This window comes from Camelus bactrianus, chromosome 12 (assembly GCF_048773025.1).
Source record: "Camelus bactrianus isolate YW-2024 breed Bactrian camel chromosome 12, ASM4877302v1, whole genome shotgun sequence".
In the NCBI taxonomy this organism is placed as follows: domain Eukaryota; kingdom Metazoa; phylum Chordata; class Mammalia; order Artiodactyla; family Camelidae; genus Camelus; species Camelus bactrianus.
The window spans coordinates 67,118,705-67,135,674 of record NC_133550.1 but is presented as its reverse complement, the minus strand read 5'-3'; the positions used below and the strand labels follow the sequence as shown (position 1 = coordinate 67,135,674).

General features: G+C 46.9%; 1 protein-coding gene across 1 annotated transcript in view; it reads right to left on the bottom strand.

Annotated features, from left to right (window-relative positions):
• Nucleotides 1–16,970, bottom strand: part of ATXN10 (ataxin 10) — a 149,720-nt gene that overhangs the window by 17,292 nt on the left and 115,458 nt on the right. The window contains exon 10 of the mRNA XM_074375716.1: nt 9,787–9,850. Within this exon, the coding sequence (XP_074231817.1) occupies nt 9,787–9,850 (64 nt within the window). The remainder of the gene's footprint in view (nt 1–9,786; nt 9,851–16,970) is intronic.

Below are 16,970 nucleotides of genomic sequence, written 5' to 3'. Positions count from 1 at the left end.
GAATTTCCAAAATGCACATGAGAACCATGGAGACTCTACGGAGCCCTGAAAGAGACACCTGCTCAACACAGGAGATGCAGATTTATATATTACTATTTAGAAGCCTTCTCTCGTGTAATAGCTGTTTAAGAAAGTACAGAAAGAAATATGCTTTGGAACACATTTTGGTAACACCCCTTGGGTCTGTGGGGTCAACGTGGGGTGTGCAAGATGACACCGATCCCGCCTGGTATGAACTTTTCTACAGGGAGGGAGTTACACGTGCAGGTGCGTCAGTGGGACTGCTCGTGGAGTGGCAGAACAGCACACCTAAACCATGAGACCAGCTCTCAGTTAAGGGGGATCATGGAAGAATTCCGAGAGGAGGACACACATGCCAAAGTCCTAGAAGAGGAAGGAGTGTGGCACGGGAGAGGGACCTGTCCTCCAAGAAGGCCGCCACCTCAGGACTTAGGTATCTGCCTTGATTACCACCGGAGGTCAAAACAGAGCCGTGAGTGGGTACCACGTACTGCATGCTCAACAGGATTCACTAACTCAACTCCGTGTCCAACACGCTGAACACCCACGTGGCCCCCAAGAAGGTACACCTGAAGGAAACCCTGCGGGGGAGTGAATGGAGCACCCGCACGGACACGCGGACACTCGCGTCAGGACCGCCGGCGGGCCGCGGGGCCGGACACGCCTGGGCCTTGCCCCGGCCCTGCTGCTCCCGAGCTGGGAGGACGGGGACCAGCTGGAGTCCGGGAACCGGCTCTCGGAGCTTTCGTTTTTCTCATTTGTAAAATGGAAATAATAGTTCCCAACAAGGAGGTTGTTTGAAAAAAAAAAAAAAGACTGGGCAAGGCAACGCGTGCAAAGGGCACACAGCGCAGGGTCAGGCGCGTGGAAGCAACTCAGTGATGACTTTTTACAGCGTTAACGCGCGGTGCGACTCAACACTAGCACCCGGAGCGCACATCTTGCTGGGTCTTCTCACATGTCCGTGTCCACACGACCCCACCCATGTCGCTTGCAAACACGCCCAGCACCTGGGGAGCCCCCATGGACCCCTTCCCTACCCATACCCACCCTCCTACCCCCACGGTAACCACCATTCTGGCTTCTATGGCCACAGATTGATCCTGCCTGTTCTTGAGCCTACCGTAAATGGTATTATTGGTTGTAGGCTCTTCCTGAACCTGGCTTCTCCAGCTCAACACTGCGTCAGTGTCGCCGTCGGTCACACAGAGCGGTCCATCCTTCTGTACAGTAAGCAGTCCCAGGAGCAGAACGCTCCACAACTTAGCTGTCCTGCTACGGATGACCACCTGGGACGTCTCCACTTTGGGGCCACAACCAAGGTCACGACCACGACCGTTCCGGCCCACGTCTCCTGACAGAAACACGCACGCACTTCCCCTGCGGACACACCGAGGAGTGGGCGGGCGGGCTCGCAGGGCAGGTGTGTGCTCAGGTTTAGGAGACACTGCCAGAAAGTCTTCCAAAGGGACTGTGCCAGGCCCCCATTTAAGACAAATCAGCTAAAACTCGTAACAGAGGTTGAGTGAAGTGTTGAGAAGCTGAGAAGCGGCAGAGTCTGGGTCTGTGGGGCCCCGAGCTGACGCTCCTCCCTCAGTGCCATACGTCCTCAGCTTAAGATTACTGTGTGGTTATTACTTCTATGAACAGTTACATTTCTGTGCATGGTAAAACTTATAAATGAGGCCTCTCAATAAAAAAAGAAAGAGAAAGGAAGGAAGGAAAAAAAGAAAGAAAAGAACAACAAAAAAACCCCGTCCTGTTTAGACTCTCATCCCATCCCTCCCCCTCCAATAAAAACAATATAAAAAAAAAAAACCCACATCAAGGCCAGCTGATCAAAACATAGATCAAAAAAGAATCAAAGAAAAACATTTCAAATAAAGTTCAGCTGTTTCTATTTGGAAACAACAACAACAAAAGATCCCACTTGCCACAATAAACTGACAAATAAGAAATTGACTCTGCGGTAGCGGAGCTGGAATTTTCCGATGGCATCTGCTACTGTGTCATTACTGTGGGTGATCCGCAAGTGAGCCGGGTGAGGCGACAGCTGGGCGCTGGCTGGGCCTGTGTCCCTGACGCGGCCGCCACCCAGGGCAGGCCTTCGGGGCTGAGCACCCCTTTGAGATGTTCTTTTTCCCTGGAGCTAGAAATCCCAGTTTGTCTCTAGAAGTCACGATTGAGAAATGGGACAGGGAGCCTTCCAGCTCGTTCGTAGCCTGGGGGAGCGGTCAGCTTAATTTGCTGTGATGTGCGACTCCTAATCCCCAACGGGGACGGAGAAAGAGGGTCTTTCATGGGGTCCTAACCCCAGATTTCCCGTGGGGAGCAAGGACAGCTGCCCTAAGATAACACGAGCCCTCGCCCCCACCTGCGAAGGACGTGTGAGTACGTGGACATGGCCAGCTGACCTAGAGCGATCAGAACAGACGTATTTTTATCAACTGACATTGAACATCAGCACTGATTCCTAGTCTAAGCATATCCAAATATCTATTGCCTTTTTTCCCCTTTTATTCCCCCAAGTGGAGGTACTGGAGACTGAACCCAGGACCCCGCGCACGCTAATAAGCACTGCCACTGAGCTATACTCCCCCGCCCCGCAAATATCTCTTGCTTTTTAACACAAAATATTGAATTAAAGCTTGGGTGGTGTTAGTCATTAGAAGAAGGGGTTGAGCCAAAGTTGAAATCATCATACCACTGCGAAACCAGGCTTATTTAATTCACAGAAGAATCATAAAACCCCTGGGAGAAATTTCTCCTGTGCTGCTGAGAACCACCTGCCACACCCACACGCGCGCGCACACACACACACACGATTTCATCAAGCTGCTGTTTGTTCATTCATTTGTTCATTGTCTGACTCAGTCATCTATCTGTCTAAGAAATATTTATTGGACATTTACTATGTGCCTGACAATGGCATATTATGTTGAGATGAAAAACAGAAAACCTGGTCCCTGCCCTGCTGGATCCTGGTCTAGAGAGTAATTAGGATGTAAATGCACAAACATTCCACTGCAGACGGTGATACCTGAAGGGACAGCAGGGTTCTAGGCGGGGTTGACGGGTGATGGCACCTTGCCTGGGGCTCCAGGAAGACTTCACCGACGAGGAGACAGGGGAAGCTGGACCCGAGGATGAGGAAGACTTAGCCAGCGGAGTTCGGGCAGAGAGGTGAGTACCAGTGACTGCCCTGAGGTGAGAAATCAGGCAGATCCGAGGCACAAAAAAGGAAGCGTGTCCGGGGAATGCTAAAAAAGGGAGGCCAGTCTGGATATAAACAAAGGGGCAGGAGGGGCAAGACCTTTTAGCAGGTGCTGGAGCCTGGGGATTTATTCTAGCTACGAGGGACAGGAGTGGAGGTTTTACAAACAGGGCATCTTTATGAGGGCTGGGGTGGGGCAGGGAGAGCCAAGAGGCCGAGAGGAAGGACCCTATCTTGGTTGTAAAAGATCCCACTGAATGGGTGGGGAATAAAAGTCACCTGAACACAACAAAACAGAAACTGAAAGATGAGTTAGGAAGCTGCTGCTGAGACCCAGGCCAGAGGTGACGAAGGTACGGACCAGATGGTGGTAATGGAAAGGAAGGGAAACGGACGGATTTGGGACATATTCTGGGACATATTCTGCAAGACTTGTGGCGCTTCAGAGGTGGGAGAATAAAAAAAGAAACAGCACGAGTGACTCCCAGGTTTCCAACCTGAGCAACTAGGTGGATGGAGACACTCCATTTACTGAGAAAGATGGGGGACAATTCTGCAGGGATATGTATGGGTTAACTCTGGACGTGCTAGGCTTGGAACGTCGATAAGATATACAAGCAGTGTTAAGCAGGATGTTGGAGACATAAGCCTGAGACTCAGCAGAGAGTTCTATCTAGATATCACATTTGGAGACACAGGTAAACAAATGGTATTTAAAGCCGTAAGAATGCCCAGAATACAACTTCATTCCCCCATCTCCAGGGTTGCCAGTCTGAGCCACTGTCATCTCTCGCCTGGATGATGGCAACAGCCTCCCTGCAGGATTCTGTCATTCCAGGGTCCCAGAATAGTGTCCGGGACGTAACAGGTGTTCCACGAATACTGAATGAATGAACGAACAAAGGAATAAGCGGGTGGGATTCCTTAGGGAGAAAACGCAGGATGAGAAGCGTTTCTGAGCTTGGGGTGTCAAGGAGCACTCCAACATTCAACAGTTGTGCAGAAGAGGAAGTAACAAAGGAGAACGAGGAGGAGGAGCCAGGAAGATGTGAAGAAAACCAAGAGAAGGTACTCTCATGAAAGCCAAGAAAAAACCCTTATGTTAAGGAGCAAGTGATTAATTCTGTTGAACTGAGTTTCAATGTGATGAGAACTGTAAAACATCCACTGATGTGGACAGTACAGGGTGACTGGTGACCGCATGCAAATGAAGAAGCTGATGAACACATTCATCCACCGATATTCTCCTATTAAACTGTCCCCCGTCTTTCTCAATAAATGGGGGAATGTCTCCACCCACCTAGTTGCTCAGGTCAGAAACCTGGGAGCCACTCGTGATGCTGTTTCTTTTTCATTCTCCAGCCTCTAAAGCGTCATAAGTTTTGTTGATTCTCTCTCCAGAATATGTCCCAAATCCATCCAACAAAAAGGGTAAAACAGAAGACATTCTGGCATGGAGGATACCAGATGCAGAGGGTGCAGATACCATGCTGGAAATACTGGAATTAAGTGAAAGTATACATATTAAAATATTGAGGTCCTGTAGCCATCCCAACAAAATGCTGGTATCAGGCACACACTTTCCAACAAACTCAATTAGTTCCTCATCAGTGGACTTACTTAAAAGGAAATTCTAAAAGAAGGACTTTAGGAAGAAGGAAAACGGTCCCAGATGGACAGAAGAGCTACAGGAAGGGGTGAAAGGCAGGGAAAGTAGGAACTATGTGGAGAAGCCCAAGTGAACATTGACTTTATAGAACTACAACAATAACATTTTATGGAGTTGGAAAAACAATGAAAATATACAACAACAATAGCATGTAAATGGGGGGGGGGGGGCTAAGTAGTCCTGTATTGTCTGGGAAGGGGGAAAGTTTGAGAAACATTAGACTGTCCTTAAGTCAAGGATGCATGTTGTGTTTTCCCAGGGAACTATTAACAGAATAGAAAAAAAAGAATAAAAAAACTTTCAAACTTCTAGAAAAAGACAAAAACTGAATTATATAAAACAATCAATCCAAAAGAAAGCAAGAGAGAAAAAGAAAAAATAAACCAGGAAGGAAAAGAGAGCAGCTTAAATATAAATAGATCAGTAATTACATTAAATATAAACAGGCTAATTGTGACAGCTAAAAGGCAGAGAAACTAGATTTAAGAAAAAATCAACTCTGCTATTTACAACAAATACCTCTGGTACAGAAAGACTGAAAACAAAAGGACTGAAAAAGGTTATTCCATGTAAATACCAACCAAAAGTGAGCTAGAGTAGGCATGTTAGTGTTAGGTAAAAAGCAGTTTTAGAGATACAGAGGGCCATTTTATAATGACAACACGGACATTTCTCAAGATCTATTATTCACTTTAATCTAATAACACTGTCTCAAAATATATAAAGAAAAGTTTTATATAACTAAAAGGAGAAATTTAGACAAATCTATCATCATAGGCTTGTATTTTAAAGTATCTCTCTGCAACTGATAAACCAAAGTAGACAAAAATATCACTAAAAATGACAAAATTTTACAAACCTGACCTGATGTGCATGTATAAAATACTGTACTCCACTGCTGGAGAACAGATGTGATTTTCAAGCACACACAGAACAGTTGCAAAAACTGACCATAAAGTCTTGATAAGTTTCACAGGACAGAGAACACCACGTATGTGCCCTCTGATCGTAACGCTTTCTGTTAGAAATCAGTCTCCAAAAGACAACCAGAAAATCTGTATTCGCTCAGAAATTAAGAAATGAATTTCTAAATAATCCAAGGGTCAAAAAATAATACCTGAAATTAGAAAACACTTTAAATGGATGATAACAAAAATAATACATACTACAATCCATGCAGTGGAGCCCCCCAAATACACAGGGAGGAATGTAAGCTGGAAAGCAATAACCCTAAGTAAACGGACACACATACCGTGCGCATGAGTTGGAAGACTCTATTGTTTAGACGTCACTTCTCATTAAATTGATTTTAGACAATGCAGTTTCAACAAACAGCTCGATGCGTGAGGACTTTAACTTGTTTTAGTTGGTGGTGGTTTCACGTCTGCACGTGTGTGTATGTACACGTGTGTGCACATAAGCACACAGTATGAATGTGTAGAATTTGACTGGCTGGTTCTAAAACCTTTTATGGGGAAATACAAACAACCAAAAATAGCCTTAACACTTATAAAAAAGAAGGAATAAGCTGGAAGGACTCACTCGACTGATATCAAGACACCTTAGTAAGTGATGGTACCTAGGATGGTGGTACTGGTACAGGGACAGAGATCAATGGAAAAGAAAACAGCCCAAATACAGACCAGTACACATCCACACACCTGACTTACGGTGGAAGCAGCACTACAGGGGGCACGCGGGTTCTTTTCAATAACTGGGCTGGGACAACCATGTGCCCATGTGGGATAACACACCACATGCAAACATCAACTCCTAATAAACTACAGGCCTAAGTATGAGATGCAAAAACATAAAATATTCAGAAGGTAATACAGATTTTCATTATGACCTGAGGGTATGAAAATATTTCTTTAACAAGATACAAACTCAAAAAACTAACCATAAAGAAAAAGTGATAAATTTGACTACAAGTTCTGTTAATCGAAAGAAACTACAAAGAGAATGACCAGATAAGTCATAGGGTGAGGGAAAAAAAATACCAGCAACACATATAGCCAACAAAGAAATTCTACCTAGAATATATATAGATCTATTATAAATAAACTATAAAAAGATGACCCAATGAAGAAATGGGCAAAAGGTTTTGACCAAGCATATCTCTCTCTCTCTCTCTCTCTCTCTCTCTCACACACACACACACACACACACACACACACACACAGTCCAAACGGCAAGTAAACACTTGAGAAGATGCTCAGCCTCATCAGTCACGCAGGCAACGGTACACAGGATCTTAACTGCAGTGGGAGCGCGACGTTGCGGGGAGCGGCAGCGGTGGACAAGAGCGAAACCCCAGTGTCACGACAGAGCAAACAGATAGCGTCGAAGTGTGCTATAGCAAGCGAGAGCGGCAGAGCACGTCGCTCAGCTACACAGAAGCAGCGGCCGGGAGGGGGAGCTGGGACAGCGAACCGCCGTGGGTGGGGGGTGGGGCCAGAGGTCGCACCCCCCCACTCCACACCTGTTGGCACGAAAAAGAAAACCCAATATAGATTTACAGACTTACTACTTTGATGAATAAAAAAATATTAGGAAAGGAAAAACTCTAGGAATAAGGGGTGGGGGAAGGTGAGCGGGCGGTAGGGAGGCAAGATCAGGGAAATCACATAACTCTTGGGACAACTTGCCCGAGAGCAGAGCGGAGCGAGGGCACAGACTTCACTCTGTGATCCTACTGCGGCCCCACCTGCCCTGGCCACTGGGAGGGCCAGGCTTTAGCTTATGGCTCACACCTAAAAACAGACTCCCTTGGCTACAATAGTGTTTCTTCATTTCTGACCATTCAACCATATTCTCCCTTTGCTCTGCTATTTTAGTATATATCTCCTATCTTATTAAGCAGATTTTATATGTCTTTAAAATCTGGTAGGCTCTAATAAACAAAACTCCAGAGTTACTAAATATACATAACACTAAATAGGGAATATTCTGCCTCTTTTTGACAACTATAAAAGATTCTGGGATCCTGCAATGCTTCATTAATTATCATTTTAAAAACCAGTTAGCTATAGTCATATAAAATTTTCAATGTATAATTTCAAGTAACTTCTCCACTCCCGTGAATTTGTGACTGGGGTTTCTCTGTGTGTGTTCTGTCCCCTCCCAACGACTCACGGGAGACAGTTTAGGAAAGTGGCTAAAATTGGGCACACACCACGTTTAAATTCTGGGTTTGACTTTTAAGGCAAGTCACTAAGGCTCCCTCGGTTTACCTTCTCCTCTGCTAATGGGGATGAGGATGGTAACAGCACCCACTTCACAGCGCTGTCGGGATTGAGGAAAGCGTGAACAGTGTGCGACACACAGCAAGGACTCAACAGACGCTCCTGAAAGAAGCGAAGGAGCAAGTACGGGGCAAGGAGGGCGCCAGCGAAGACTCCGTGAGCGGGAACCACACGCAGCGCACCTGCAGGGCCACGGCACGCTGCGTGCGGAGCCTTTTAATTTTTCGGTCTTTGCTAAAAGCCAAAGATTAGTGATGAAAGCCTCTTCTCACTAGAAGGTCAATTCAGGAATAGAGGTAAGACTGGGTGAATTTCTTTGTTTGTAATAAATCATCTTTTCATCAAGAAATGCAACACCTGCAGTCACACCTGAACGTTCTTTTACTGCTTTCCTGTGACGGAAAGCTTTCTTCTTTCCTTTTTCCTTTCCTTTTTTTGGGGCGAAAAAATGTCAAAACTCTCTAATGAGCACAGCCTGCAGTGCCTGGTTGCGATGCAGTGCGGCGAACCAACCGCTGCACCTTCGAGGAACGTCTTCTGAGGCTGTTGGCTTGTTTTTCCCTGATTGCGCTGATGAGCTATCAGACACTTTAAAACAGATTTTCTTCTACTGCTGATCAGACAAATGGCAGCATCTCTAGCACAAACAATAAGCAGTTCTCAATCTACTTACTTTGAAGCACATGATTTTCATCAGCTGCTTTTCTCTTCTTGACAGAAACCACAGTGAGCATTTTTTAAAATAAAATCCCCATCCTCGGTCTCCTAGGCCCGAGCCTGGGCTCCCCACTGTCCCCCACAGGGCCGCAGCCTCCCCGTCCTTGCAGCGGCCTCACTCACCCCTCCCTGGCATGTGATCAGCACAAGGGCTGCAGCAGCCGGGTCAAGGGACCGGGCTGCGTCTGGTTCTCACTAGAGAAGTTCTTGAAATTAAACAGATCATCTCTCGAACCTAAACAGCCTGTCTCCGGTCCTGGCTGCCGGTCACTGTACTAGATCAGTTTCCCATCAGTTTCCGACTCCCCGGAGAAGCCGTACAGCCTGAGCGAGTTCCCTGCAGAACACCCCCCAGAAGGGTGGTCAGGCCAGGAAAGGGCAAGAGCCAGAGTCCCCAGCTTCAGTAAGAGGGTCACAGGACAGTGCCCAGCAGAAACAAGAGCTCAGGGCCACAGAAACGCTCCCCTATCCCTGAGGTCCCAGGTCTCCTCATGTCTCTGCCTCCAAACTACTGTTAAAATCGTTCTTCCCAAGGACTGTATACTTCGAATCTCTATAGAAAAAAATATGAACTCCTTCACATTTACTCCAAGGAACACACACAGTTTGGAAAGGTGACATCAGTGACATGCCACGTGCACGTGCCATGAATGAGCTGTGCCTCAGGGTTTTAAAGCGCCTTTTAGTGGAATGCTGGGTTAGAATGCCCTGTCCACCCTGAAAATGTTCGCTTCCTACACTGCACAGGTTGCAGGAGCGATATTCCGGCTCTCTAGCTTTGAGAAGGTGGCTTCCTTCTTGGGAACAAGCAAACAGGAGAGCCAGCCAGCTACCCACTGAGTGAACACCGGGAAAGGGGCTTGTTCCGCCGAGGCCCCCCGAGTGTGGACTAGTGCTCAGAAGCTCCCACACAAGGATACAGGGGTTACTGTCATCCGTGCTGCAGCTGTCCAGGATCAGGGGAATGCCATCCAGCTCGTTCACCTAGAAAGAACGGAGAGGACAAATTTATACACCGAGACAGACTGGGAAGGGCTGGACGTTACAGATTCGCTTTTCCCCTCTCAATTTTTCTACTCACTGCTGTAGTAATATTGTCTGTGCAATTATCTGAAACACCTGTATCAATCCAGAAATATTTAAAAACAGATGTGTAAACAAAAAGTGGTATTTTATGTTTCTTTTCACCCTTCCTCAGTATCATCCTGGACAGCCATATAGAACAGGATAAAACTGGATTCCTTCCTAATTTTGTTCACCTGGATAAATTCCAAATGAATCTCACTTTACTAGTAAGAGAATTCTTTTTCTAATTCAGAAGTAGGAAAATGCTTTCAACTATGTTTCAAAACCCAGAAGCAACAGGGAAAGGTTTTAAAATTTGGCTACATTTTTAAAAAAGGCAAATGAAAACTGTAAAAAAATGATTTGTAAGCTATCACAGGCAAAGGGTTAGTATTTTAATATACAAAGAACTTGTAAAAGTTGAGAAAAGACCAACAATCCAATAGAAAAATAGATGAAATACATAAACATAAATGGCGCAGAAAAAAAAGAAATGCAGATGGATTGTAGGGACACCGGAATCTGCTCGATCTGCCCCTAATAAGATAAAGGCCAACGGTTACTACACTGAGACACCGTCTGCCACCTGCCAGAACAGCAGCTCACCAAGCGTGACAACACGCGCTGCTGGGGAGGGGACCGGAAACGCGCCCTCAGACACTGCTGGAGGGAACGCGAACGGGTACCACCCCTGGAAGGGCCCGGGCAGCATCTGGCAAACTCACACACGTTAGCTCCTCTTTGACCCAGTAATCCCATTTCTAGGGTTGGTGATCGAAAATACGCTGTCACGTGAAATTACGTTGGACACAAGGTTATTTACTGCTGCCCAGTTTATATATTTTTATAACAGTTTTATTGAGATATAATTCACACACCACAAAACTCACCCTTTTACAGAGTACAATTCAGTGGATTTTGGTCTATTCATGATGCTGTGTAACTATCACCACTAAGTTTAGGACATTTTCATTACCCCCCAAAGAAACGCCATTCCTATCAGCAGTCACTCCTCATCTCTTCTTCTCTCCAATCCTCATAACTACGCACCTACCTTCTCTATGGGTTTGCCTATTCTGGGCGTTGCACATACATGGAATCATTCAACATGTGGTCCTCTGTTGACTGGCATCTCTCACTTAGCGTGATGCTTCCAAGGCTCATCCTTGAAGATGGTACCAGCACTCCCTTCCTCTTTATGGCTGAATAATATTCCATTGTCTGGATATTATATTTTATTTTCCATTCATCCGTGGATGCACACTTGAGTTGTTTCAAACTTTTGGCTATTATGACCATTAGTGTTAACAAAGCTGCTAGAATCATTTGTGTAAATATTTTTGAATGGATATATGTATTCAGTTCTCTTGGCTACCTACCAAGGAGTGGAACTGTTTACTCCTATGGTAACTCTATGTTTAACATTCTGAGGAACTGCTTGACTGTTCTTCAGAGTGGCTGACCCATTTTACATTCCACCAGCAACGTATGAGTGTTCCAATTTCTCTACATCCTTGTTAGCACTTGTTATTGTCTGCTTTTTATTTTAGACACCCTAGTGGGTGTGACGTGTTCTATCACTGTGGTTTTGATTTGCACAGCTCTGATGATTAACAATGCTGAATGTAGCACAGTTTATAACAAAGATCCTGTGGACAACTCCAAAGCCCACCAAGAGGCTGCTTGAATAAACTACGGCACGTCTGTAGAAGACTTCTCTGTAGCTGTGAAAACGAACGGAGAACATCACTGATGTGCTGCTGTGCAGAGACCATGAGGATATAGCGCTAAGTGAAAACAACAGACTGCGGAACAGGCTGATTTGTGAACCTTTTGTGTAGTAAAGGAGAAACAGATGAGTTTTTAATATTGGTTAAATCAAAAATGAATCATGGTTAAAGAGCAAAGCAGAGAATGAAGTGGACGAAACCGGAATGGAAGCTGGGCCTCTGTGAATGTACCTGGTCACACAACTCTGACTCTGGAGTCCTGTGCATGTTTTATAACATTTTTAAAAAGTAAGTTTCTAATGCATGTCAACTAGACTTACTGTGGTGGTAACTTCACCATATACACAAATGCTGAATCATTACGTTACCTGAAATGAACATTATGGTGTACGTCAATTATGCCTCAATTTTGAGGAATTAAATTTATAAAGGTATAAAAACAGGAGAAAGCAAATTAGTCTGATGACACATGAAACAAAGACAGATTATTTCCCAGAACTGAACCAGTTTTCCGACGTGACACCCCAGTGAGATGCGCCCAGAACGTGGTCTCACCGCTGCACGTGGCGGTCTCAGCACCGCGACGCTGGGATTGCCACGCTGAACCCTTGTTTAGAGACTTAGTTTAAAACAAACGGGTAATTAATGTTATTAGGAGCCAAGATTTTTAGCATAAAAAAGAAGTAACAAAACAGTTAATTTTACATCTAAATCAGAAGTATTAGCAGGAACTTATGATCTATTTTTCTCTTCCTAAAAAATATTTATTTCCTGTTTACTGTAAAGGCCTAGATGCAAAGACAAGCCAGTAGCAATGAACATTCTCAGCATAAGACTAATGATTCTAAACACCACATCCGGCTGAAAGAACTCGGACCTCCAGCTGGTTGTGACACATAGACTTGCTGAAGGCAGGAAAGGAGAAGACATGTAGTTCCCGTACGCTGCCCTAGGCAGCAGAGGGTGGTGAATGAACCACACTACTTACTAGACACGCAGTATCTACCAGGCCGCGACAGACACTGGAATGACTTCATTTAATTCTGACAATGCCAGGGTAAGTATCACAGGTAAGGACAATGAGGCTCAAAAGTTAGGGACCCTCCCTGCGGCTTCTTAACGCTATTCAAAGTGAGCTCTGCAGAGCACTGTCAGTCTGCAAGGGGGGCGGGGGAAAGGGTGAGACACTGCCCGCAATCTGAGTCACACTTTGTCTGTTGAATCTTACGATAAAATTTGCTTGAATTTTCTATGTCTTTAAAAAAATTTTAGTTTTCCAGTAATTCATCTGTATTATCTTTTATAAACGTACTGACCCAGGATGGTTTTGGGGGAAAGATACTAAGCCCTTCAGCGCGGGCGGTCTGAGCGGCACTGGCGCGAAGTGTCAGACCACTGCAGAGGGCGGCCTCACAGGGACAAGCACAGGGGGAGGTTTCACGGCCAGGCTGGTAGTGGCCCCACCTGGGACCGGAGCCACAGCTTCTCAATGCAGCCCTCACGCCCCCACTTGTCCAATCATCTGCCATGCACCTCCCTGCAGCACGGGGGCGCTACCGAGCAAGTCTCTAAATGGGAAAGGAGAGCCGGGGTGAAGAGGGGACCCAGGAAAGGAGCCAGGGCCTGGGGGTGGCACAGAGAGGAAGGACCATCAACCGAGACTCACTGGCTCCTGGCGAACGAACGACCCAAACCCGCCAGGAACACGGGCACATCTCCACGCCAGGTGAGCTTAGGGTTTGGTGTCGCCAGGGGACCACATAGCCCGGGGCTCCCAGGGAAGGCCTCCCTGCAGAAGTGACGTTAAGCCTGAGGTGAGAAGGATGAACAGGAGGTAAATACACAAATACACAGGGCTGTGGGGAGGGCCTGGGTCAGGGGGAGGAGATGCGAAAGCCGGGGGGTCAGCAGCGACAGGCGGTGTTCCAGGGGCTGGAGGCACACAGCAAGGCACCGAGAGCGAGGCCCGTGCAGCCAGGGCGCGGGGGCCAGGTCCGGTCCTGTAGCACTTCTGAGCCGCGCGGCTTCGGGCAAGTCACTTAACCTCTCGGACTTAAGTTTTCTCGCCTATAAAATGAGCGCGATAGGGCCTGCTTCAAAGGGTGACTGTAGGAACGGAATGGACCACTGCGCTGACGAGCACCCAGCAGACACTCGATGAAGGGCAGCGAGGGTGAGGGCACAGTCGGTGACACTCACGTCGCCTGGAGCGAGGTCGGCGTGGCTCCTGAAAGCACGAGGAGGCCTGGGGGAGGACGTTCACGACGCTGCCACAGTTCCACTTTGTGTTAGGCGAAGTCGCAAAGTCGTAAATTTATTTTCAAAAACCAGGTTTTTTTGGTAAGTGAGAAATAAGATATTCAGGATCTATTATTCAATGCAAGAAAAAGTCTCATTTTCCTGGGGACGGGGGGAGTAGAATTCCCAGACAGATTCAATGGGTAAGATTTTCCTTGAAGGAAATAAAATCACACGCTAGTTGTGCTCCACACTGGAATCTGACACAACCTTATAAAATGACTATAACTCAGTAAAAAAAGTTTAAAAAAATTAAAAAATAAAAATTAAAAAAATAAAATAAAATAAAATAGCCTCAGAAAGTGGATGGCTGTGCCAAGATTTGCACTAAACATATTGAAGTTTGGGGGGATTATTTATTATCACTCTAATTAATAAACCAGCTTGTTTTTACCAAAAAAAATAAAATAAAATCACATGCTAAAAACTGAAATTTAAGCAGGCAGTAAGGGGGAATTAAAGAGTTCTTGAAAATCATGGCTGTACCAGGGTCCCGCCTGAGTGCTCTCCCAGATAGGTATTTCTCATTCACGCTATGAAATGACACAAGATACTTTTCTATAGAAATCATTAAGTGTCTATAACATAAAGGACCCATTCTGGACAGTGGCATGATGACAAACTCGTCATTATACACTGAAGACTGGACACAGGTTAAAATCACTGGGAAAAGAATCCAGGGGTGGGACGCCCTCGGGGTGCCGGCTGGGACGCCGGGCATCACCAAGCTCAAGTCCACCGCGGCAGCCGCGTGTGGCGCTCACGTCCGCGGCCGGGACTGGGAAGTTAACAGGTTTCCTTCTGTTCGCACTTCATAAAACAAGGAGGTTGTTTGTTTTTTCCCCTAACGTGTTGGGAACTGATTCTAGACCCGTAACAAGTGAGTCACAGGTTGTAGCTCCGAACAGGAGCCAAGCTCAGTCAACGCTTTCACGATGTAACAGATCTCAACAAGACAGTATGTCTGGCTTAAACAAACGAACATTTAGCCTCTGGAAATAAAGTGTAAACAGCAGGACAATTCACCGGTTTGCTAACTGTTTCCTCCCACCTCAGCCAGCACTCTCTCCGAGGACCCACCCTGCAAGGCACGCGGGCCCGACTCTAAGAATAGCCAAGCTTCTTTGGGAAAAGACAGTAGTTTGACCGAAACAAAACAAAGCAAAATGAAACAAACAAACCCCCCCCCCCGACCTCAGTTATTCTGTCTGCTCTCACAATGGATGACTGAATGGTAAATACAAGAATCAAAAAGCCCGGAATTAAGGCAAGAGCACACCACCAATGCAGGCCTGCCTCTCCTCGTTAAATACACACTGAATCAAGCCCAAGAGACATTCGGTAAGAACGTGTTCACAGCACAGCTCCTCAAAACAAAGGCACAAACACAAAGATGACTGAGTCCTCACGCCGAAGTGCACACACGTCCAGCGTGGGTGTAGCGACGGCACACAAGGCTTCCATCCACGGATGTAGCCATCCTCACACACGTGACAGCCAACTCAGAAGGCTCAAAGCCCGCAGCGATGCTGCATGCAATGGACCACCGTGTGTGAGATGCGGTGCGCCCGCCCTCGGGACCCCACCACCCAGAGGCAGGAGGGACACTTCTGCGGGCAGCCGGACCTGCAAGACAGCTGCTGCTCAGCCCTCCAGCCGTGTGATGTGCGGGCGCTTCTGAACTTCACAAAGCCTAGATTTTCCCATGTGTAACAAGAGGGTGCACCACCTCCCAGGGTTAGAGCGAGGATTACACAGCGAAGATTCCACATTCAGTACGGCGCCCAGCAGAGAGAGTCAGGACAGAAGAAAAGGCAGCTACTTGTAATGTTTTCACCTGGCTCTGAGGATTTACAGGATCCCTTCACCAGCCGCACTGGAAGAGGGCACCGTAATCCTTCACCAACCGCAAGTTGTTCTGCAAGGTTCGAATACATAAGGATTTACTTCTACAACCATAGGAAATGTGGTGGGTAGGGGTTACTCTAAGTCAGCAGGATGTTCCTCTTGACTGTCTCAGGAACTGCATACACCTCTGCGTTACTCGCTTCCAGCCGCGCTCCTCTGCGGGCTTCCGGCTCACACAGTCAACTCCCAAAAACACAGTTCTGTTCACCTCTGCAGCGCGTTCACCCCCGCTGTGCGCGGGGCAGCTCACCACTGCGCGGTGCGCCGCCGAGCCGCTGTGCTGCTCCCAGTGCCAGAGGAGCAATTAGCGGCGTCACTCAGGACGCAGCGAGAAAGCACGTGCCCTGCAGTTTGGAGATAATCTTTCTCCAGGACACAGAGCAAAAGTCCAGGCCAGCGGTTCACCATCTTGGCTCCACATCAGAACCATTTAGGGAGGTTTCCCAAAAGAACCAGTGCTGTGGTCCCAACCCCAGAACACATCCGAATCTCTGGGAGCAAAGCCTGGACATCAGAGTCTTGGACCAGCTCTTTGGGTGATTCGGACATGCAGTGAGTTGAGGGCTCCTGGTCCAGCAAAGTCCAAGAGCGCCGCCGAGGTAAAGCCTGTGAGGTCTGCCGTGAACCCTCAGAGAAGCTCCTAGGATGGAGGACACTGCCCCTCACACCTTCCCCTCTGGTGCTGCTTTCTTTACTTCTGAGGTGAGCTTTGTTGAGATACAATGCTCACACAGCAGACTACAGGTGCGCTGGGTGACCACAGACAACTGGGGACACGGAGCTCTCCCATTGCCCTAGGAAGCTCCCCGTGCACAGTCACTGCTGCTCGGCCTCCAGCTTCTGTCACCGCGCACCTGCTTCCTGTTGCTAGAGTGATCTTTTGTCTGTTCTACACGAATAAGACCGTATCGAAACGAGTCATTTTCAGCGTTTTTGAGACTTATCCATGTGGTTTCATTTATCAGCAGTTTTTTTAATTCCTAATGACAAACACGCCACCATGTATTTGTCCATTCACACACCGCTGGACGTTTCTGTCTGCAATGAGCAGGGATGTGATGAACTCCATGTCTGTGTCTTCTTGCAGACACCTTTTCACTTCT